This window comes from Sus scrofa, chromosome 9 (genome assembly GCF_054392235.1).
Source record: "Sus scrofa isolate SSC_HxYL_T2T_F1_AM1 chromosome 9, Sscrofa_HxYL_maternal_Yorkshire_Landrace_v2.0, whole genome shotgun sequence".
Lineage (NCBI taxonomy): Eukaryota > Metazoa > Chordata > Mammalia > Artiodactyla > Suidae > Sus > Sus scrofa.
This window is the reverse complement of record NC_139391.1, coordinates 44,616,914-44,641,594: the sequence shown is the minus strand read 5'-3', so window position 1 is coordinate 44,641,594 and position 24,681 is coordinate 44,616,914. Positions and strand designations below refer to the sequence as shown.

The window sequence follows — 24,681 nt, the reverse complement described above, 5'->3', positions numbered from 1 at the left end:
GGGTGCCCGCTTCGGGCGCCCAGGTGTCCGCCTACGGCCCCGCGAGGTTCCCCGCTTTGTTCTCGATCCTGCCCTCGTTTTGCATGTAGCCTGCGCAAATTGCCTTTAAATTTTTTCTTCCGGCTGTATGCCTCAATCCCGCGTTCATGTCACCGCGATGTGGAGATGTCTTTCGGGACAATGTGGCGTGACCTCACCCTGACGCCATTCCCTTCCCACCCCGCCAACCTGGCTTCCTTCTCCACCCCATGGAATAAACCAGATTGCTGCCGGGGGAGGGAAATAGGGTCCCAAGATTAATGAGGCAGTCCTTTGCATTTATGGGTGGAACTTCTGTTTCTATGATGCATGTATGGATTTTGGGAGATCGTCTCTTACGGTGATACTATTGGGGATGGAGAGTCACAGTGTTTTCTTTAGAGAGCCATCCAATTTCGGGGGAAATACATATTTATATACACACAGTCAATATTGAAAAGATGATATGCTAAATGCTGTATAAATACGGGATCTAACAATAGAGAGAAGGGGCAAAAGATGTACGCAGGCTGTGGTTAGCAAAATATTTGGTGGAGCAGCGCCCTGAGCTGGCCCTTTAAGGATTCATTCAGACCCATGTGGGGGAATGGAAGAGCCTTCCAAAGCTCTGAAAATAATCAGCGGGTTTGGTTTTGCAGACAAAATCCGTTGAGAATTACCGTGAAAACCTGGAAGCCTGAAGTTTCAAGATATATCAAATTATTTTTCAGATCCTTTGTACTGTCAAATGGTACTAAATTTATCAGGCATATATATAATCCAGAATAATTTGTTCTATAAAACGCTAGTTTACCTCGGAATTCTCTTGCAGATGTTCATTTGATAAGTGACACACCAGTAGGTAAATGTTGCTTTAAATGTTTTATTGAGAAGAATTTGTGTTTGGGGAACTCAAATGATGGTGTAAAAAGCAGCCTAGAATTATATCGATAACAAAAGAGACAGTTTGAATTCTCCAGTGATAAATCCATAGAATCCTGAACTTAGTTTTAGCACTCAACACATTTTAATGTAATTACAACTTTACTACACTGTCTTCTCTGATATCCTATAAGCTCTGAGGGAGCAGAGACCTTATTCTGTGGATTCTCGTCACCAGGCATGGTGCCTGATGCATAGTAGCCACGCATTAAATACTTCTCAATAAGGAATGAATGAATTTATGCCTCTGTTGATCCCTTGGACTATCTTTTACTTTCTTGTTTTCAACTTTTTAACCAAGAAACAGAAAGAAAATGTGCCCAGGAAACACTAGAGCTGGTTAAACTAGCCTCTGCAAATATTTGAATACCTCTATGACTCAGGCAGTTTTTAGTGTTTCGGCAAAATCTCAATGGCACCGAACCCTGAAATTTGATAAGGGGTTGTCTCCTACTACGTCTCTTTTAGCTTTCTAAATAATTCATTTTAAAAAAAATGCAAGTAGTAGGAGTTCCCATCGTGGTTCCTTGGGTTAAGGACCTGACTTTGTTCCATCCCTGGTCTTGCTCAGTGGTTAAGGATCTGACATTGCCACAAGCTGTGGCTAGGTCACAGATTTGGCTTAGATCCTGTGTTGCCGTGGCCATGGCATAGGCCTCAGCTGCAGCTCGGATTCCATCCCTAGCATGGGAACTTCCATGTGCCACAGGTGCAGCTGTAAAAAAAAAAAAAAAAAAAAAAAATGCAAGTGGTAAATTGGAAAGGACCCTAAACTCGGCTCCAGGGTGCCCTGTGTTCTTGTCTGAGGGGCTACTGCTCATTTTACTTCTTTGACCCTTTGTTTCTTAGTCTGTAAGACGAAAAGGGTAGGCTCAGTCATTGCTAAGTTTCTTTTAACTCCAGGCCTCCACTGTTCTGTCAGTTCCCCTACAAGAACATAGTTCTGGGGCCCACAACGCTATCTTACTCCTCCTCACTTCCCATCCACAACCTCCCCTTCCCCTGGGCCCCTTTCAGAGTTTGTGTTTTCCATGCAGTCCCAGCTGGAGATAGGTAAAAATAACTGTTTTCTGACTATGAGAAAAATTTCCTGAAAGCTGTCAGAAGAGTTTGCCTGTCAAGTTGTTTTTCCATTAATGATGATGGGCTTAATGACTCCATCCAGATTCTTTAGTCTGGTTTCTCTCATGACTGAATGCCAACCCAAAGGGAGAAAATATAGAAACCCTGACAAAATGTCTGTTGGACAGATTGGAGTAGTGTAAACACGATCAAATGTGAACCTAAGGAGTTCCCTTCGTGGCTCAGTGGTTAACGAATCCGACTAAGAACCATGAGGTTGCAGGTTCAATCCCTGGTCTTGCTCAGTGGGTTAAGGATCTGGTGTTGCCGTGAGCTGTGGTGTAGGTCGCAGACAAGGCTCAGATTCCGAGATGCTGTGGCTCTGGTGCAGGCCAGCAGCTATAGCTTCCATTGGACCCATAGCCTGGGAATCTCCGTATGCCATGGGTGTGGCCCTTAAAAAAAAAAAAAAAAAAAAAAGGGAACCTTAGAGTTTGAGAATGAGATATGTCAAAATACTACCCAAGTGGCCTGAAATTTTGGAGACTTCTTGGCATTTCATCACGTACAGTAATTAAACTGGGAGATTTCTGGGGCCTTGGCATTTCAGACATGAAATGAGGGAAGAGAAGCTATGTGGACTGAAAATATATACGCAGTGTGAATTCAGGGAATTTCTGTGGGTAGAACTCGAGGTCGGATGATTTTCAGAAAGAGTTTCAAAGTTTTATTTATTGTTAAAACAACGTTAAGAAATGTTTCAACTCCCATCCTTACAAATTAACCCTTTTTTTTTTTTTTTTTTTTTTGTCTTCTTGTCTTTTTGTCTTTTTGTCTTTTAGGGCTGCACCCTCGGCATATGGAGGTTCCCAGGCTAGGAGTCAATCGGAGCTGTAGCCGCCAGCCTACACCACAGCCACAGCAACTCGGGATCCAAGCCACATCTGTGGCCTATACCACAGCTCACAGCAACACCAGATCCTTAACCCACTGAGCAAGGCCAAGGATTGAACCTGCATCCTCATGGATGCTAGTCGGATTTTGTTAGTCACTGAGCCACGATGGGAACTCCAAATTAACACATTTTCATTTGCCTCAGTTTCTTTCAGTCAGTAGCCATATGGTTAATAAATGTTTTATTTCTCAATTTTAAGATCTTTAGGGTCAGGCCAAGACATTGTTAGAAATAATGTAAAGAACATATTGTAACAATATTTTTTTTCTTCACAACTGAAATTTGTTTGTCACATTCTTCTATTTTTTCTTTTAATGTGTGTGTATGCGGTTTAATAGCTTTACAAACTCACGGATTGAAGCACATTTGATGTGTTTTATTCACTGCAATTATTATGCTTATCGATAACCAGGTTGTCCCAAAATGATCTTATTTAGATTGGCTCTTGAGCCTTTTTTTTTTGCTTTTTAGGGCCACACCCATGGCATATGAAGGTTCCTAGGCTAGGGGTCCATTCAGAGGTACCACAGCCATAGCAACAGGGGATCTGAACCACATCTGCAACCTACACCACAGCTCATGGCAACGCTGGATTCTTAACCCACTAAGCGAGGCCAGGGATCAAGCCTGCAACCTCATGGTTCCTAGTCTGATTCGTTTCCACTGCGCCACGACGGGAACTCCTGCCAAGTATTCTGTTGATGGATATTCTACAATTTGTTTATCCAAGCAACAGTTAGTAGATACTTGTTTTTTTTCTGGTTTTGCTTATTATGAATAAAATTAAGATGAAATTTCATGTAGAAATCTTTGTGTAGATGTGTTTTCCTTTCTTTGGGGTCTCTTGGATCTGGGCATGGAAATGCTGTGTCACATGACAACTGTGTTTAGCGTTATAATAAACTGCACATCTGTTTTTCAAAGTGGCTTATCATTTTACACCCCCACCAGCGGAGTGTGAGAGGTCCAGTTGCTCTGCATCCTTGACAGTACGTAGCATTGTCAATTTAAGAAAATTTTGCCATTCTAGTTGGTATATAGCAATATCTCATTGTGGTTTCAATTTGCACTTCCCTGATGATTAATAATATTAAGCATTTTTTCATGTTACTTTTGGCCATTTATATATCTTCTTTTGCAAAATGCCTGTTGAACTCTTTTGCCCATTAAAAAAAACTATAGGTTGTTTTTCTTATTACTTGAGTTGTAAAAGTTCCTTTATATCGAGAACAAAAGTTTTTTGTCAACATATGTATATCAAATATTTTTCTCCAAATCTCTGGCTTGTGTTTTCATCTTCTTAAGAGTATCTTTTGAAAAACAGTAGTTTTAACTTTGGTAAAGTAGCATTTATCATTTTCTTTTATTTATGGTGTGTGATTTTTGTGTCCTCTAAGAAACCTGGAGTTCCCATGGAGGCTCATTAGTTTAAGAACCCGACATAGTGTCTGTGAGGATGTGGGAACGACCCCTGGCTTTGCTCAGTGGATTAAGGATCCAGTGATGCCACAAGTGTCGGTGTATGTTGCAGATGCAGCTCCGATTCGACCCCTGGCCTGGGACCTTTCATGTGTTGCAGGTGTGGCCCTGAAAAGAAAAAAAAAAACTTTGTTTACTGTTACAGTGGAGTTTTTTCCCCTATGTTTTCTTCTAGAAGTTTTATAACTTTCAGTTTTATATTTCAGTTAGTAATCCTTTTAAGTAATTTTCACGTATGATGTGAAGTAAAGGACAAATTCATATTTGTGCATATGGATGTCTAATTGTTCCAGAACTACTTGTCCAAGAGATTTTTCTTTTTTTCATTGAATTATCTTGGCCCCTTTATTGAAAGACAATTGACTATGTGTAGGTCAATTTTGGACTATATTCAGTTCCATTTGTCTTTATGTCTCTTATGAAGAGCAGAGTAGCACAGTGGAAGTGTACTGGGCCCATCTTTATGTCTATCTTCACGCCAATACCATTCTGTCTTAATTACTGTAACTATATAGTTACTCTTGAAATCAGATAGTGTTAAATCCTCCAGCTATTTTCTTTTTCAAAATTGTTTTGACTATTCTAGGTATTTTGCAAATTCCATATAAATTTCAGAATGAAGTTCTTGATTTCTACAAAAAAGACCTTTTGAAATTTTGATTGGAATAATGCATTGAATATGTGTCTGGGAGAGAATTGACAATATTGAGTCTTCTGACTCATGAATACTATTTATTTTGTTTTACTTTTTTTTTTTTTTTTTTTTTTTTTTTTGCCACATCCGCAGCATGCGGAAGTTCTGGGGCCGGCTAAGGCCAGGGATCAAACTGAAACCACAGTAGCGATCTGAACCACTGCACTGACCACACTGGATCCTTAACCTGTTGTGCCACAAGGGAACTCCAAAAGTTGCATATTTTTAAAGGCAATGTCTAAGTAATTGAAAAAATGATCTGAGGCCCACTGAACTTCTTTTCATTTCAGTGATATTTATCGAATTCTTATTATGTGCCAGGCACTCTGCTAAATCATGAGGAGAAAGGATGAGTAAGGTAACATTTCTTTCCTCAAGGAACCCACTATCTGGTGACAGATAGTGACACAAGGACAAATGATTCTGGAGTTCCCTTTGTGGCTCAGTGGGTTAGGAACCTCATGTAGTGTACATGAGAATGTGGGTTCAGTCCCTGGCCTTGCTCAATTGGTTAAGGATCCAGTGTTGCTGCAAGCTATGGCGTAGGTCACAGATGCATTGCGAATCTGGTGTTTCTGTGGCTGTGGTATAGGCTGGCAGCTGCAGCTCTGCCCCCTACCCAGGAACTTCCATATATTGCAGGTGCACCATACAAATAAAATATAAAAGTAAATAAAATAAAAACAGATGATTCTAAAACATACACAATGATAGAGGAGAGCATTGAATGCTCTGAAAAATGAAAATAGGATGTGGGGTGGTCAAAATAGTCTTCTAGGAGAAAATGATGCTTGACCTGAATCTTTTTTTTTTTTTTTTTTTTTTTTTTTTGTCTTTTTGCTATTTCTTTGGGCCGCTCCCACGGCATATGGAGGTTCCCAGGCTAGGGGTCCAATCGGAGCTGTAGCCGCCGGCCTACGCCAGAGCCACAGCAATGCGGGATCCGAGCCGCGTCTGCAACCTACACCACAGCTCATGGCAACGCCGGATCGTTAACCCACTGAGCAAGGGCAGGGACCGAACCCGCAACCTCATGGTTCCCAGTCGGATTCGTTAACCACTGCACCACGACGGGAACAACTTTTTTTTTTTTTTTAAGATAACTTTTTAAGAAAAGTTTTAGGTTCACTAGAAAATTAGAAGGTATAGGGATTTCCCATATACCTCTTGCATGGAAATGTACATGGACAGCCTACCTCAGTATTAGAGCAGAATGGACCATTTGTTACAATTGATGAATTTACATTAATGCATCATAATTACCCAAAGTCCATAACTTATATTAAGGTTTACTCTTGGCATTGTAAATTCTATAGGTTTAGACAAACGTGTAACGGTAGGTATCCATCATTATAATATCATATAGAATGTTTTCATTGCCCTAAAAATTGTCTGTGTTCCACCTATTCCTTCCTGCCCCCTCCCTCTCCAAACCCTGGCAACCACCGATTTTTTAAAATGCCACCATAGTTTTGCCTTCTCCAAATGTCATGTCGTTGGAATCATATAGTATGTAACCTTTTCAGATTAGCTTCTTTCACTTAGTAACATGCATTTAAGATACTTCCAAGTAGAAAAGGGAACCCTCCTGTACTTTTGGTGGGAATGTAAGTTGGTACAGTTGCTGTGGAGAACAGTATGGAGGTTCCTCAGAAAACTAAAAGTAGAACTACCATATTATCAGCAATCCCACTCCTGGGCATATATTCAGACAAAACTATAATTCAAAAAGATAGGAGTTCCCATCGTGGCGCAGTGGTTAACGAATCCAACTAGGAACCATGAGGTTGCGGGTTCGATCCCTGCCCTTGCTCAGTGGGTTAAGGATCCGGCGTTGCCGTGAGCTGTGGTGTAGGTTGCAGACACGGCTCGGATCCCGCGTTGCTGTGGCTCTGGCATAGGCCGGTGGCTACGGCTCCAATTAGACCCCTAGCCTGGGAATCTCCATATGCCGTGGAAGCGGCCCTAGAAAAGGCAAAAAGACAAAAAATAAATAAATAAAAAATCAATATTAAAATTAAAAAAAAAAAAAAGATACACACATGGAGCTCCTGCTGTGGCACTATGGATCAGCAGCGTCTTGGGAGCACTGGGTGGCAGGTTTTATCACCAGCCTGGCACGGTGTGTTAAGGATCTGGCATTGCCACAGTTGTGGCTCAGGTCACAACTGCGACTCGGATCTGATCCCTGGCCTGGGAATTCCATATGCCTCAGGGTGGTCAAAAATTAAAAAAAAAAAAAAAATGCTCACACCCCTATGTTCATAGCGGCACTATTCACAATAGCCAAGACAAGGAAACAACCTAAATGTCCATCCACAGATGAATGGATTCAGATGATGTGGTACATATACACAATGGAATACTACTCAGCCATAAAGAAGAGTGAAATAATGCCATTTGCAGCAACATGAATGCAACTAGAGATTCTCATACTAAGTGAAGTAAGTCAGAAAAAGAAAGGTACCATGTAAGTGGAATCTAAAATACAGCACATGGAGTTCCCGCCATGGCTCAGTGGTTAATGAATCCGACTAGGAACCATGAGGTTGCAGGTTCGATCCCTGGCCTTGTTCAGTGGGTTGAGGATCCAGCGTTGCCGTGAGCTGTGGTGTAGATTGCAGACGTGGCTCGGATCCCGCGTTGCTGTGGCTCTGGCGTAGACCGGTAGCTGCAGCTCCGATTGGACCCCTAGCCTGCGAACCTCCATATGCTGGGGGAAGTAGCCCTAGAAAAGGCAAAAAAAAACAAAACAAAAAAACAAGCAAAAAAAAAGCTCAGATAGTAAATATTTTAAAATAAATAAATAAATAAAATATGGCACAAATGAAACCATGAAACAGAAACAGACTCACAGACATAGAGAACAAACTTGTTGCTAGGAGGGGAGTGTGGTCTGAGGCAGGGATGGAGTGGGAGGCTGGGGTTAGCACATATAAGCTATAACACATGGGGGGGATACTCAGTAAGATCCTACTGTACAGCGCAGAAAACTATATTCAATGTCCTATGATAAACCATAATGGAGAAGAATATTATTTTTAAAGTCTCTCTGTGTGTATATATATATATATATATATAAAACTTAATCACTTTGCTAAAATTAGCATAAGACTGTAAAACAACACTTCAATTAAAAAATGTAAAATATGGAAAAAAAAGATCAAATTTAAACAGAAAAAAAGACTCCTTCCAGTCTTTTCATGGCTTGATAGCTCATTGCTTTTCAGTGCTAAACAATATCTATTGAATGAATTCACATTTTGAAGAATATTTTTTTTTTTTTTTTTTGGTCTTTTTAGGGCCGCACCCACGGCAATATGGAAATTCCCAGGCTAGGGGTCAAATCGGAGCTATAGTTACCAGCCTACACCACAGCCACAGCAACATGGGATCCAAGTGGCATCGAGGCAATGCCAGATCTTTAACCCATTGAGTGAGATCAGGGATCGAACCCAAGTCCTCATGGGTACTAGTTGGGTTCATTAGCACTGGGCCAAGATGGGAACTTCTTGAAGAATATCTTGGTTGGTTCCAATAAAGCTGCCTTAAATATTCATTGGAGGTTTTCATGTGGACCTAAGCTTTCAACTTATTTGGGTGAATACCAAGGAGCATGATTGCTGGATTATGTGATTCGAATATGTTGAGTTTTGTAAGAAACCACTAAATTATCTTCCAAAGTAGCTAAACCATTTAGCATTCCCATCAGCCAATGGTACATCCTTGCCAGCATTTGGTGTTGTCATTGTTCTGGATTTTGATCATTCTAATAAGTGTGCAGTGATATCTCATGGTCGTTTTATTTGCAATTCCCTAATGACATTTGATGTAGAGCATTTTCTCATACGCATATTTGCCATTTGTACATTTTCTTTGGTGAGGTGTATAGTAAGGTCTTTGGCCCATTTTTATTTTTTTAATTTTTTTTGTTTGTTTTGTTTTGTTTGTTTTTGCTTTTATCTAGGGCCGCTCCCACAGCATGTGGAGGTTTTTGTTTTGTTTTGTTTTGTTTTGCTTTATCTAGGGCCTCTCCCGCGGCATGTGGCATATGGAGGTTCCCAGGCTAGGGGTCGAATCGGAACTGTAGCCACCAACCTACACCAGAGCCACAGCAACGTAGGATCCGAGCCGCGTCTGCAACCTACACCACAACTCACGGCAACACCAGATCCTTTAACCTACTGAGCAAGGCCAGGGATCGAACCTACAACCTCATGGTTCCTAGTCAGATTCGTTAACCACTGCGCCACGACGGGAACTCCCCTTTGGCCCATTTTTAAAATCAGGTTGGTTGGTTTCTTATCGTTGAGTTTTAAGAGTTCTTCGTATATTTAGGTTAAGAGTCCTTTATCAGATATGTCTTTTGCATATGTTCTCTCCCATTCCATGGCTTGTCTTTTCATTGTCTTGATATTGTCTTTCGTGGTACAGAAGTTTTTTATATTAATAGAGTCCACTTTATCAATTATTTCCTTCATGGACTGTGTCTTTTGTGCTGTATCTAAAAATCTTTGCAACACCCAAGGTCATCGAGGTTCTCTTCTATGTTATTTTCCAGGAGTTTTATGCTTTTGAACTTTTTTAATCTTTGGTTTTCTGAGGTTTGAAAATGATAAGCCTACATGTAGGTATTTTGCATTTATCCTTCTTGTTGTTCTCCAGTCTTACTGGATCTGTGATTTTATGTCTGACATTAATTTGGAGATTCTCTGTCATTATTGTTTCACATATTTCTCTTGTTCCTTTCTCTCTTCTCATTTTGCTATTTCCATTATACATATGTTACACCTTTGGTAGTTGTCCCACAGTCCTTGGATATTCTATTCTGTTCTTTTCAGTCTTTATTCTCTTTGCTTTTCAGTTTTAGAGGTTTCTATTTATACAACCCCGAGCTCAGAGATCTTTTCCTCAGCCATGACTAGTCTACTAACAAGCCCATGAAAGATATTCTTCATTTCTGTTAGTGTTTTTGAGCTCTAGCATTTATTTTTGACTCTTTCTTTTAATTCACATCTTTCTTCTTACAATACCCATCTGTTCTTGCATGCTGTCTATTCTATCCATTAGAGTTCTTAGCATATTAATCATAGTTGTTCTAAATTCCATGTCTGATAATTCTGATAATTCTGGTTAGGTGTCTGGTTCTGATGCTTGCTCTGTCTCTGCAAATTGTGGAGGGGGGTTGCTTTTGTTTGTTTGTTTGTTTTGTTTCTTTTTTTTTTTTTTTTTGTCTTTTTAGGGCCAAACCCATGGCATATGGAAGTTCCCAGGCTAGGGGTTGAATTGGAGCTGCAGCTGCCAGCCTACTCCACAGCCACAACAACTGCGGAGTCTAAGCCACATCTGCTACCTACACCTAGCTCACAGCAACGCCAGATCCTTAACTCACTGATCAAGGCCAGGATCCTCATGGATGATGCTAGTTGGATTTGTTACTGTTGAGCCACAATGGGAACTCCTTTTTTATTTTTTGCTTTTTAATATGCCTTATAATTTTTCTTGATTCCTCAACACAATGTACTAGGTAAAAGGAACTGCTATAAATCAGGCTTTAGTAATGTGATGGTAAAATGTTGGGGGAGCCAGAGCATTCTGTACCTGAATTGAACCTAAAGAATAAATAAGTGGGAGTTCCCATTATGGCGCAGCAGAAATGAATCTAAGAACCATGACATTGTGGGTTTGATCCCTGGCCTCGCTCAGTGGGTTAAGGATCCGGCATTGCTATGGTGTAGGTCACAGATGGCTCGGATCTGGTGTTGCTGTGGCTATGGTGTAGGTCACAGATGGCTCGGATCTGGTGTTGCTGTGGCTATGGTGTAGGCCAGCAGTAACAGCTCCGATTAGACCCCTAGCCTGGGAACCTCCATATGCCATGGGTGTGTCCCTCCAAAAGACAAAAAAAAAAAAAAAAAAAAAAAAGAATAAATAAGTGTTGCAAGGTGTAAGGCAAGGAGGATTAAAGAGAGAGGTAATGGGACAACATGATTAAATGCTTGAAGCAGAAAAGGCAGTAGGAGCAAAATCCCCCTTGCTATATCATATCCCCCTTGCTTTATCTCTCAGGAGTGAAATATCATGGTGAGAACTTCATTTTAGCTGCCTCCCTGGCCAGGCTGGAATCATGCTCCAGTCAACTTTCTAGTCTTCACACTGACTAACATAGAGCATGGATTCTGTGTACAATGTGCTGTAAAACTAATAAATAATAATTTCCCAAAGACATGGGACCTCTCTGCTGTCAGAGAATCACCCTGGACAAGCATAAACTAGGCCTGGAGTCACATAAGCCCAACCTCTCTCTTACTGTAGGGAATGAATTAGAATTGCCTCAAATCATGGATGGTTCAATTTTTACTACTATTTTTTCTACTAGTACTACAATTACAACTGCCACAACATACATATATATATACACACACACATATGCTAGTTATATGTATACATGTAATATACAAATATATAATTTATATACACACATATAATTACAACTTCAAATTTGAAAATTATTTTCAGAAGCATTATCCTAGTTGACCTTCATAAAATACTACTACATTGTTTCTGGCTACTGAAAACAGAAAAGAGAAGTAACAATAAAGAGATCTTAGTCATTCAGCTAAGACATAGTTATTAAGCACCAGTACATGGCAGACTGTGCTAGCCACCTTAGGGATTCGATATGCACATTGAAATAACAGTATTCATAGATAAAAGGATTATTTGGTCCAGCTCTCTCATTTTACAAATAAGTACTATAGGTAAGAAAGGTCAAACTTTTTGGCCTTTGCTTGCAGACTTCAGGATTCTACAATAATACAGCAGTAAAAACAAAATGATAACACATGAAACAATTCATAGGTTGCAGACACCACTTGGATCCCTAGTCACTGTGGCTTTGATGTAGGCTGGCTACACTCTGATTTGACCCCTAGCCTGGGAACTTCCATGTGCTGTGTGTATGGCTCTAAAAAAAAAAAGAAAAAAGAAAAACCAGTTGGGCAGTTAATAGAATGGTCTGACAGAAGGGGCAAAGATTTGTGTAGAAGAAAGATGACAGGACTAAATAGCAAGACAATCCTGGGTACTTCCAGATGATATTTATTAATCCTCAAAAAATTCTCTTCTTGGATTTCCCGTCATGGCGTAGCAGAAACGAATCTGACTAGGAACCATGAGGATGCAGGTTCGATCCCTGGGCTTGCTCAGTAGGTTAAGGATCCAGTGTTATCATGAACTGTGGTATAGGTCACAAATGCAATTTGATCCAGCATTGCTGTGCCGCTGGTGTAGGCCAGCAGCTATAGCTCTGATTAGACCCCTAGCCTGGCAACCTCCATATGCCACAGGCACAGCCCTGAAAAGCAAAAAAAAAAAAAAAAAATTCTCCTCTAGGTTAAAACCTAGGATCTTCTAGGTTAAAACCCAAAAAATCCATACCTTTTCATTCAGTCATTCTTTCACAAATACTTACTGAATGTTTCCACATGCTAATCACTTTCCAGGGGTTTGGACTACAGAGATCTCTGCTTTTTTTGGAGCTTATATTCTGGTGGGAAGAGGTCATAAATATTAATCATCATAATGAAAAATGAGAAAAGTATATAGTGCATTGAAAGAAATAAAAGAAATGGACTTCCCGTTGTGGCCCAGCAGAAACAAATCCGACTAAGAACCATGAGGTTTTGGGTTCAATACCTGGCCTCACTCAGTGGATTAAGGATCTGGCATTGCTGTGAGCTGTGGTGTAGGTCACAGATGCGGTTGGATCCAGCATTGCTGTGCCTCTGGCATAAGCGGGCGGCTACAACTTTGATTTGACCCCTAGCCTGGGAACCTCCAAATATTGCAGGTGCAGCCCTAGGGAGAGACTCTAAGGAAGTGAATTATCTGTGGAGATACCTGGTAGAAGAACATTCCAGGCAGAGGGAATAGTAACTGAAAAGGCCCTGAGGAGGGTGCTCTTTTGAGGAGCCACAAAGGGGGCCAGGATGGCTAGAGTTGGGTAAGGGAGGTATGGTAGGAAACAGTTCTTATATGAATGGAATCATACAGTATTTGTCCTTTTGTGTCTCACTTATTTCACTCAGTGTCGTATTGTTAAGGCTCATTATGTTCCAACTTGTGTCAGAGAATATCCTTTTTTTTTTTTTTTTCTGTCACACCCTTGGCATATGGAAGTTCCCAGACCAGGGCTCAAATCTGAGCAGCAGCTGCAACCTGTGCCACAGCTGTGACAAAGCTGAATCCTTTTAACTTACTGCTCTGGGACAGGGACCAAACCCACGTGATGACAAAGACAACGTTAGATTCTTAACCTATTGTGCCACAGCAGGAACTCCAAAATTTCCTTCATTTTAAAGACTGAATCACACACATATAATTTAAAAAGTTCCTGGAGTTCCTGTCGTGACTCAGCAGTTAAACGAAACTGACTAGTATCCATGAGGACACAGGTTCAATCCCTGGCCTTGCTCAGTGGGTTAAGTTTCTGGTGTTGCCGTGAGCTGTGGTGTAGGTTGCAGACATGGCTCGGATCTGGCATTACTGTGGTTGTGCTGTAGCTCCAATTGGACCCCTAGCCTGGGAACCTCCATATGCTGTGGGTACGGCCCTAAAAAGACAAAAAAAAAAGTTTCCCTTGTGGTTCAGTGGGTTTAGGATCCAGCATTGTCTCTGCAGGGACTTGGGTCACTGCTGTGGTGCAGGTTCAGTCCCCAGCTAAGGAACCTCCACATACCTTGGGTGCAGCCAGAAAACAACAACAACAACAAACCCAACTTATATTTTGTTTATCCATTCATACATCAATGGACATTTGGTTTGTTTCCATCTTTGACGATTGTGAATAATGCTACTACGAATATGCAAATATCTGCTCAAGTCCTTGCTTTCAATTCTTTTGAATATAAACCCAGAAGTAGAATTGCTGGATTGTATGGTACATCTTTAATGTTTTTAGGACCTGTCATACTATTTTCCAAAGTGGCTGTACCATTTTCATTCCCATCAGCAATACACAAGGGTTCCAGTTTCTCCACATCTTTGTCAACACTTTTTTCTTTTCCTTCCTCCTTCCCTTTCTTTCTTTCTCTCTCCCTCCCTGCCCCTCCCTCCTTCCCTTCCTCCCACTTCCTTCTTTCTTTTCCCTTTCTCTGTCTCTTCTTCCTTTCTCTTTCTTTCATCATCCTAATGAATGTGAAATGGTATCTCATTGTAGTAGTGATGTTGAGCATGTTTTCATGTGCTCATTGGCTATTTGCATATCTTCTTTGGAAAAAAGCCCATTTAAGTCCTTTGCTCGTTTTTAATTGGTTTGTTTGTTTTTCTGTTTGTGAGTTGTAGGAGTTCTTTGTATTTTGGATATCAATCCATTATCAGATATTTGCAAATATTTTCTCCAACTCCATAGATTGGCTTTTTACTCTGTTGATAGAGTCCTTTTTTTTTAAATTAAATAAATTGAAAGTGTTTTATTTGAAAATTGCACATAAAAAAACAAACAAAAAGCTTAAGGCACATTAAATACTGCTTCTAACATCTATCAAGATTCCTAGATGAATTTTACATAGCAAAGGCTCTCAAGCAGCAGTTTACAAAGGCGAAATTTCAGGGATATGGAAAATTCTAGACATCATTTTTCTGATTTATGTTGACCTAATTAACCTTATAGAAATCATTGTGTATTAGACAAAACTCTGTATTAGAATAGTGTCCTTTGATATACAAATTGCTTTTACTTTTGATGAAGTACAATTTATTTTTTCATTTGGAGTTCTCCGGTGGTGCAGTGGGTAAAGGATCTGGCATGGTCACTGCAGTGGCTCAGATCGCTGCTGTAGCACAGGTTCAATCCCTGGCCTAGGAAATTCCGCATGCAGGCAACAGACACAGCCAAAAAATAAATAAATAAATAAATAAATAAAATATTCTTCCTTTTGTTGTCTGTGGTTTTGGAGTCATGGCCAAGAAATCACTGCCAAATCCATTGTCATAAAACTTTTCTCTATGTTTTCTTTTAAGAGATTTATAGTTTAACCTTCTATGTTTAGATCTTTCAACCAATTTGAGTTAATTTTTGTATATAGTGTAAGGTTAGAATCCAATTTAATTCTTTTGCATGTGGATATCCAGGACCATTTATTGAGAATCCATTTCCTAGGTTTTTTTTTTTTTTTTGGTCTTTTTGCCTTTTCTAGGGCCTCTTCCCGTGGCATATGGAGGTTCCCAGGCTAGGGGTCGAATCGGAATTGTAGCCACCGGCCTATACCAGAGCCACAGCAACGCGGGATCCGAGCCGCGTCTGGCCAAATCTGTGACCTACATCACAGCTCACAGCAACACCGGATCCTTAACCCACTGAGCAAGGCCAGGGATCAAACCCGCAACCTCATGGTTCCTAGTCGGATTTGTTAACCAGTGCGCCACGACGGGAACTCCATTTCCTAGATTTTTTTATGTATGTGTTTTTTTCTTGTCTTTTCGGGATTGCACCAGTGGCATATGGAATTTTCCAGGCTAAGGGTTGAATTGGAGCTGCAGCTGCCAGCTTATGCCACAGTCACAGCAAGGCCAGATCTGAGATGCATCTGCAACCTAAGCCATAGCTTGCAGTAACACTGGATCCTTAACCCCCTGAGCAAGACCAGGGATCAAATCTGCATCCTTTTGGATATTCGTCAGGTTCTTATTTATTTATTTATTTATTTGCTTTTTAGGGCCGCACCCTTGGCATATGGAGATTCCCAGGCTAGGGATCGAATCAGAGCTACAACTGCTAGCCTACACCACAGCCACAGCAATGCAGAATCTGAGCCACATCTGTGAACTACACCACAGCTCACAGCAATGCCGGATCCCTAACCCACTGAGCGAGGCCAGGGATTGAACCCACCACCTCCTGGTTTCTAGTCGGATTCATTTCTGCTGCGCCACAACAGGAACTCCACTCATTGGGTTCTTAACCCACAGTGGGAAATCCAACTTCCTGTTTTTAAAAGGTCATACTGGTTACTTTAGGAAGATGCATTATGGGAGTAAAAGTAGAAGCAGAGCGAGAGTCAGAAGGCTATCACGGCAGTCCTGGTGAGATGATGGTGTAGCTGATGATGATGTAGAAATATGGTAGATAATGTAAATAGCAGTAGACAAGGAGAAGAAAAAATGGATTTAAGAATATTTTGAGAGTTCCCATCATGGCTCAGCAGAAACAAATCTGACTGGCATCCACAAGGACACGGGTTCAATCCCTGGCCTCGCTCAGTGGGTTAAGGATCCAGCGTTGCTGTGAGCTGTGGTGTAGGTCGCAGATGCAGCTTAGATCTGGCATTGCTGTGGTTGTGGTGTAGGCCAGCGGCTACAGCTCCAATTCAACCCCTAGCTTGGGAACTTCCATATGATGTGGGTTCGGCCCTAAAAAGATGACAAAAATATATATATGTATTTTGGAGGTAGAACTGATAGAATTTTCTCATGCCTCAAATGTAAGATGACAGGGAAGGGGAGGATCAAGAATTACTTAAATGTCTGACTTGAGTTTCAAGAGGAAAGTGGTGGTGACTGTGTGAACAAGGTTAAGTCACTTCAGCTGTCTGAGCCCCAAGCAGTTTATTTGCAAAGTGGCAAAAATAGTAAAAATATCAACCCCACCATCTCACAGAATTGAGAGGATAAAAGGAGATAATAAATATGAAAAAAAATTGAAAAATGTAAAGCAGTGCCACAAGAAAGCCTGGGTGTATTTCTGCTGTGGAATTTGCATTTTGACAGAGGGATTCGTGGAGACAAGAGACTTATTTAACCTCAAAGAAAAATAACATTGATGGCAGAATTTCAGACCCTATAGTTATCCCTCGAGCAAAGACCTTTTCTGGTGTCTCTCAAATCACAACATGTAGGTAATTGCTGAATTCCCCAGACTTTCTAGTCCTACAATTTGGTCATAGCTCTACTTTACAGAATTGTAATTGAACCAAGGGCTTAATAACCATAAAAGTCGCATTTGCACAGTAATGTCATAATTTTAAAGTCCCTTCACCATCTTACTTAGTGATCACTTAACTCTGTAATTTGGTATTATTCTTCCTTATTTTCAGATGAGAAAACTCAGTTCCCGGAAGTTGAATAATTAGGTCCAATTAGTCAGTGATGAACCTGGGATTCAAACCAGGTCTTTTGACTCTAAATACTGTGCTTCTACTATACCAAGAATATGAAGCTACACAGATCCTACATTTCATCTTCTAGATTCCCAAAGTATTTCATATTTTCCTTGTTTTTTCTAAAGCTTTAGCAATTACTGAAATATAAGACACGTATGACTCATCTTGTTTTAGTGCCTTTACAAAATTAACTTAATACTAAGAGTATAATGGGCCCTGCTATATTAATTGAGCAAATATGACCCTTCTACAAACTTTATTGACCTTGTGGTCCCATCATAATGGTATACTTGGATTTTATCTGAACAGATCAAGCCCCAGAAAATCCATTTACCCATCATGAATAAAGTAGCATCAGTTCAATTTAATTTATTTTATGCAAGTCTGCAAGAGTATCCCTAATTGTAGAAGCTGTTGCCCTCAGCCTGACCCAACCATATATATGGAAGACTTTCAAACTAGGGACAGACTCGTATCAGCTGAGGACCTTGTTAAAATTTAGGTTCTGATACAATAGGCTTAGGATAAAGCCTATGATTATGTATTTCTGACAAGCTACCAGATGATATCCTGGCTGTTAGTCTATGAAGCATATTCTAAGTAGCAAGGACCTAGACAAACTCAGGGGATATGGTCTGTCTCTCTGGTATTAGTCTTGCTTTGAGGGTGAGTCCTTTGAGCTAAAGCCTACCATCCCACCTCTTGCTCGGTGTGATTTCTGGATTAGCCTTTTAGCTCTCACTCAAACTGTAGGCCTACCCTGAACCTTACTGTTGGGTTGAGTGACAATCTACACAATCCTCCTCATCGCTGGTCCTCTCCAGTAGGTTCTATTTCAAACAAACTACCTTTATTATTAACACTGTCATGGTGCAATGTTGACTGCCACCATGTCTTATCCCTAAGACAGAGCCTCTTGGGTCTTGGTGTTGACCCAGAGAGAGACAGGGCTTACCATACCTTTGTTGACATTGACCTGAATGACTTGTCACCCTCCACAGGAAGCCTGTTTAGACTCCTTCACCCTGTTCCCGTTTGTTTCTGGCAAGAGATGAGGTAGGGTTTGTAGGGAGGACTTGTCAAGTCCGGAGGTGAGAAGGCTCTTAATTAGTACAGCAACCTGAGCACACATGTCTCATTTCACTCCCTCTCAAAATATGCCTGTAACTGTACAGTAATGGTATTGTATTTTATCTTTTTTTTTTTTTTTTTTTTTTTTTGGCTGTGTCCTCAGCATGGAGAAGTTCCTGGGCCAGGGATCAAACCTATGTACAACTATAACCAGAGACACAACAGTGACAATGCTGGATCCTGAACCAATGAGCCATGAGGGAACTCCCAGAAACGGTGTTTTTGAAAAGAAAAAAAAATGCCCTAGGACAGGAAGAACAGTAGATAGTAGTCAAAGGGTTATTAGTTTGGCAGAACTGAGAAGGCTTGATCCCAAACTGGCATAGGGGAAATCTGAGAACCAACCTGAATTACATCACAAAATCTTCAGAAGGCACAGAGTACCCCTGGAACTGGGTGGGGGGGGGGTGGGAGGGGGTGGGGTTGAACTGAAATGAGGTGGGTTGTGTGAAAGCTGAGTGAGAAAGATAGACTGCCCACTCCATTCTATTTGGTCGAGACTGTCCATCGTCCCAGGAGAAGATTCAAGTTATACTCCTTGGAGAGGGTGAAACAGAGGTTCTAGACTAGAGGATGCAGGCACAGAGAAGGAGGAAAATTAAGTGACCATTCATATACTGCATGTTGGAGGCATAGAGCCCCTAAACCTTTTTCCACTTGGCTCCCAGAACACATACCTTTATCATCAAGGTGGGTGATTGAAAGAAATTTCTCTTGGGAATATTGTTCCCAACAAATGACCCATGAAGATAACCTCTATAGTGAAGCTCAACGTCATCAACCCCACAGATGTGCTCAGAGATTTCAACAGATATTTACTCCATCACTCTTAAAAAGTTTTGACTTTGCATTTTAAAAATACACAAAATAGAATAATACAGTGAGCCCTTACGTCACTGTCACCCAGCTTAAGTATTTATCTGCTTACGGCTGTATTTTGTTTGCCTTATCCTCTCATCTACATCCCCAGATGATTTATTATTTTTAGTTCTCCCAAATTGTTTACTTAGAAGAATTTAAACTTATAGAAAAGTTGCAAGAATAGTTCAAGCAAATAAATGAACACCCTAGATTCACCAATTGTTAATAGTTTGTCACATTTGCATATTAAAATAAGTATATCCTCTTCTGCTTCTCATATGAAAACAAAATTACCCATGTATTAGAATATATTAGAATATAATGTGCACTGCAAACAGAGCAGTGAAAAAGTATGTGTTTGCATGCACGACTTTGGGAGATAGTGTATACATGACTATGCATACTTTGTTGGAGATAGATAGTTGTGAACTTTGTAACATTTTATAACAGGATTTTAAATTTTTATTAGATTATCTTAAAGTTTATGTGGAAGAAAAAATATTCAAAAATACCCAAGAATGTTATGAAAAAGAGCAACAGTAATAAACTAGCCCTAGCAGGTGTTTATGTTATAAAGCCTCTGTAATATTGTCACTGTAATTGTCACTGCTGTGGCTTGGGTAACTGCTATTGTGAAGTTTTGATCCCTGGCCCTGGAACTTCTGCATGCCATGGGTGCAGCCAAAAAAAATTTTTTTAATAAGTTAAAAAAATATGAGAATAAAATAGAGTATCCAGAAATATTTCCAAAAATATATAATTATTTTATATATTAAAAATGTTATTTGCAGAGTTCCCTGGTGGTCTAGTTAAGAATCCAGTGTTGTCACCGCTGTGGCTCAAGTTCAATCCCTTGCGTGGAAACTTCTATATGCTGTGGGTGGGGCTAAAAAAAAAGTGCTAGGTGAAGTTACTGGAGAAAAGTGGCTTATATAATAAATTATGTAGAGGTAAAATTGTTTGATCACTACCTCACATCATATGCAAAACCCCACTTAAATGTAAACAACAGTAAAAATTACAGAAAAAACTTTAGGCACCTATATTCGCGCCCATACACACACACACACACACACAAAATGTTATATAACCTGTAAATCAAGACAGGAGACACAGGAGCTATAAAGGAATAGATTTAACAGTACAAAAAAAGACTGTGGAAAAAAAATTCCATAAGCATAGTCAAGAGACTATTGATACAGTAAGAAAAGTTTTTATAGTACAAAGAACATATAAAGAATAAGAACTATAAATGTAAATAACTTACAGTTTAGTAAGAAAAAGACAACATGTAGAAAAATGGGAGTTCTTTTGTGGCTCAGAGGTAAAGAACCCGACTAGTATCCATGAGGATGCAGATTCCATCCCTGTTCCTCGCTCAGTGGGTTAAGGATCCTGCGTTGCCATGAGCTGTGGTGTAAGTCACAAAGGAGGCTCGGATCTGGATCTGGCGTTGCTGTGGCTGGGGCGTAGGCCGGAGGCTACAGCTCCGATTGGACCCCTAGTCTGGGAACCTCCATATGCCAAGGGTATGGCCCTAAAAAGACAAAAAAAAAAAGTAGTTTTCAAGCAACTTATTAAAAAACTTTGGAGCCTTCAACAGACTTATGATTGGGGAAAAGTTATGAAATTCATAAAACATAGGAGTCTGAGGACTTGATTTTCTCCTTGAATACTGATCCTTTTACTGATAAACTCCTCCCCCATTCAAAAATACCACCCACATCCACCATTTCTGATATTGGAGGAAGTTTTGAATATGCCTAGAGCAAGAAAGAGCTATTGGCAGGATTTTTACCAGTACATTCTTCCTATTGCCCTAGTATAGCTGCACTCTGGGCTACAGAACCTAGAAATGGTAAGAGAGGAAAATTTAGAATCCCTGCTGGGCTTTTGGTACTTGTCCTCCTCCAAACATGTAAAGGTAACTTTCAGGCTTCTGGTGGCTATATCTACTGAATCACAAAACCCCTGATCAAATTATTATAAGATCAATTCTGACCATATCCTCTACTTCGTTCTGGTTATTTGTTGCTTAGTACAGACTGCCATAGCAAAACACCGTAGATTGGATGGCTTATCCAACAGCAATTTTTAAAGTGAAGTATTGTTATTTTTCAATGTTTCAGGTATATAGCAAAGTAATTCAGTTTATATATATATATAAATATGTTTATATATATATGTTCTTTGTCAGGTCCTTTTCTTTCTTTTTTTTTTTTTTTTTTTTTTTTTGTCTTTTTGCTATTTCTTTGGGCCACTCCCGTGGCATATGGAGGTTCCCAGGCTAGGGGTCCAATCGGAGCTGTAGCCGCCAGCCTACGCCAAAGCCACAGCAACGCGGGATCCTGGCCTCACTCAGTGGGTTAAGGATCCAGCATTGCAGTGAGCAGTGGTGTAGGTCACAGACAGCACTTGGATCTGGCGTGGCTGTGGCTGTGATGTAGGCTGGCAGCTGTAGCTCCAATTTGACCCCTAGCCTGGGAACCTCCATGTGCTGCAGGTGTTGCCCTAAAATAGCAAAAAAAAAAAAAAAGAAGTGAAATGTTAGGAAATTTCAGAGGAAGGAGAAGATTTCTTTTCAGCTGTTAGAATCAGGGAAGCTTTGAGGAAAAGGTTGGGTGAGATATGGACGTATATGGGAGATCAGAACAGGATATTTCTTTCTTTCTTTCTTTCTCTCTCTTTTTTTTTTTTTTTTTTTTTGTCTTTTTGTTTTTTCAGGGCTGAACCCGTGGCATATGGAAGTTCCCAGGCTAGGGGTCGAATCTGGAGCTGTAGCAGCCAGTCTACACCACAGACACAGCAATGCAGGATCTAAGCCGCCACAGCTCATGGCAACACCAGATCCTTAACCCACTGCGTGAGGCCAGGGATCGAACCTACAACCTCATGGTTCCTAGTCAGATTTGTTTCCACTGTGCCACTACTGGAACTCTAGGACATTTCTTAATAATAGCCAACTTTTTATTTGGTTGGTTGTTGCTTTGTTTTACATGCAAACTACAGGAGTTCCCACTGTGGCTCAGTGGGTTAGGTACCCAGTGTTGTTTCTGTGAGGATACAGGTTTGATCTCTGGCCTCGCCCAGTGGGTTAAAGACCTGGTGTTGCTGCAAGCTATGGTGTATATTGCAGATGCAGCTCAGGTCTGGTGTTGCTTTGGCTGTGGTATAGGTCCCAGCTGCAGCTCCAATTCTACCCATAGCCTGGATCTTCCATATGCCTCAGGTGTGGCTGTAAAAACAAACAAACAAACAAAAAAAAATGGGCTTATTTCCACCCTCTTTAGCTGGTATTTTTATTGGCTCAGGATTCTGAATTTTATGCATTTCCTCAAAGTTCAGTATTGGTTCCCCTTCCATTCCTACCATCACTGCATCTTCCAAAACCAGGTGTGTTCTCTTCCTTAGCTTTCTCAATGCACATGTGGTGATACATGGACACAGAGAGACATATTAGAGAGTTTGCTTGTTCATTTTAAATCGACAGACTTTTTTTTGAGCAGTCAAGTTTACAGAAAAACTGAGCAGAAAGTACACGGTTCCCACATATTCCTTACCACTCCCCCACATTTCCTCCCCACATCATGCATGTGCATTAGTGCAGTACATTTGTTACAGCTGATGAGCCAGGAGTTCCCTTGTAGTGCATCGAGTTAAGGATCCAGCACTGCAGCTGCTCGAGTCACTGTTGTGGCACAGGTTTAGTCCTTGGCCCAGGAACTTCCGTATGCCACAGGCATGACCAGCAAACAAGCAAAGCAAAAAACCAATTGATGAGCCAATAATCATACATTATTATTAGCTAAAGTTCATGTGTGTGTGGTCCATAGCTTATAATAGGGACCACTCTTGATACTGTATATTCTATGGGTTTGGACAAGTGAATAATGACATGTATCCACAATTATAGTATCATATAGAGTAGTTTCACTGCCCTAAAGAGTCCCTGGGTTCCACCTACTCATCCCTCCCTCCACACCCTAACCAGTGATCTTTTTACTGTTTCCAGAGTTTTGCCTTTTGCAAATGTCATATAGTTGGAATCCTAAAGTTTATAGCCTTATCTGATTGGCTTCTTTCACTTCATAACATGCATTTAGGTTTTTTTCTACGTCTTTTCATGGCTCAATAGCACATTTCTTTTCAGTGTCAAATAATATTCCATTGTCTGGGTGTACCACAGTTTGTTTATTCACTTGTCTACCAAAGGATATCTTAGTTGCTTGGAATTCTGGCAATTATGAATAAAGCTGTCTTAAACATCCATGTGCAGGTTTTCAAGTGGACCTAAGTTTTCAACTCATTGGATAAATGCCAAGTAGTATGACTGCTGATTGCTGAATCATATAGTAAGAGTATGTTTCATTATGTAAATTACCACCAACCTGCCTTCCAAAGTGGCTGTGTGGTTTTGCAGTTCCTCCCGCAATGAATAAAAGCTTCTGTTGCTGCACATCCTTGCCAGCATTTGGTGTTGTCAGTGTTATAGATTTTGTCCATTCTCATAGGTGTCCAGTGGTATCTTGTTTTATTTGCAATTCCTTAATGACATATGATGTGGAGCATTTTTTCATGTGACTATTTACCATATGTATGTTCTCTTTGGTAAGGTGTCTGTTCAGATCTTTTGCCCATTTAAAAATTGGGTTATTTGGAGTTCCCATCGTGGCGCAGTGGTTAACAAATCCGACTAGGAACCATGAAGTTGCGGGTTCGGTCCCTGCCCTTGCTCAGTGGGTTAACGATCCGGCATTGCCGTGAGCTGTGGTGTAGGTTGCAGATGAGGCTCAGATTCCGAGATGCTGTGGCTCTGGTGTAGGCCAGCAGCTATAGCTTCCATTGGACCCCTAGCCTGGGAATCTCCATATGCCATGGGTGTGGCCCTTAAAAAAAAAAAAAAAAAAGGGAACCTAAGAGTTTGAGAATGAGCTCGGATCCCGTGTTGCTGTGGCTCTGGTGTAGGCCAGCGGCTACAGCTCCAATTCGACCCCTAGCCTGGGAACCTCCATATGCCGCGGGAGCGGCCCAAAGAAATAGCAAAAAGACAAAAAAAAAAAAAATTGGTTATTTGTTTTCATATTGTTGAGGGGGTTTGTTTTTGTTTGACAAAACAAAATGAGATTATATTATGTATGTTTCTATCTATCTTGCCTGTCTCCGTACATCATGGAAATCCCTCCAAATCAACTGCTATAGATCTAATACATTCTTTTTCACTGATTGGGTAACATTTCACGGTATGAATGGTCCACAATTTATTCAAACATTCCCTGTGGATGGTTATTCTCCTTATATCTGGTTTTTGCCTTAAAAACAATGCTGCAGAGCACACCCCTGTGCTTATTTCCCTCCCACACTGCTGCTTTTCTTTCTGT

At 40.6% G+C, this 24,681-nt stretch overlaps 1 protein-coding gene across 14 annotated transcripts in view; it reads left to right on the top strand.

The window, feature by feature from the left end:
- Positions 1-24,681, top strand: part of SIK3 (SIK family kinase 3) — a 293,253-nt gene that overhangs the window by 489 nt on the left and 268,083 nt on the right. Inside the window, exons 1-2 of one of the 14 annotated variants that reach the window (XM_084976166.1) lie at positions 4,375-4,556; positions 7,473-7,594. The exons of 12 other annotated variants lie outside the window; for them this stretch is intronic. Coding sequence is in view for 1 of the 2 variants with exons in the window: in XM_084976144.1 (XP_084832270.1) it covers positions 4,481-4,556 (76 nt within the window). In the remaining variant the exon portion in view is untranslated. Of the gene's footprint in view, positions 1-4,374; positions 4,557-7,472; positions 7,595-24,681 lie in introns of those variants that run through there. One more of the 14 variants, XM_084976144.1, reaches the window with a different exon arrangement.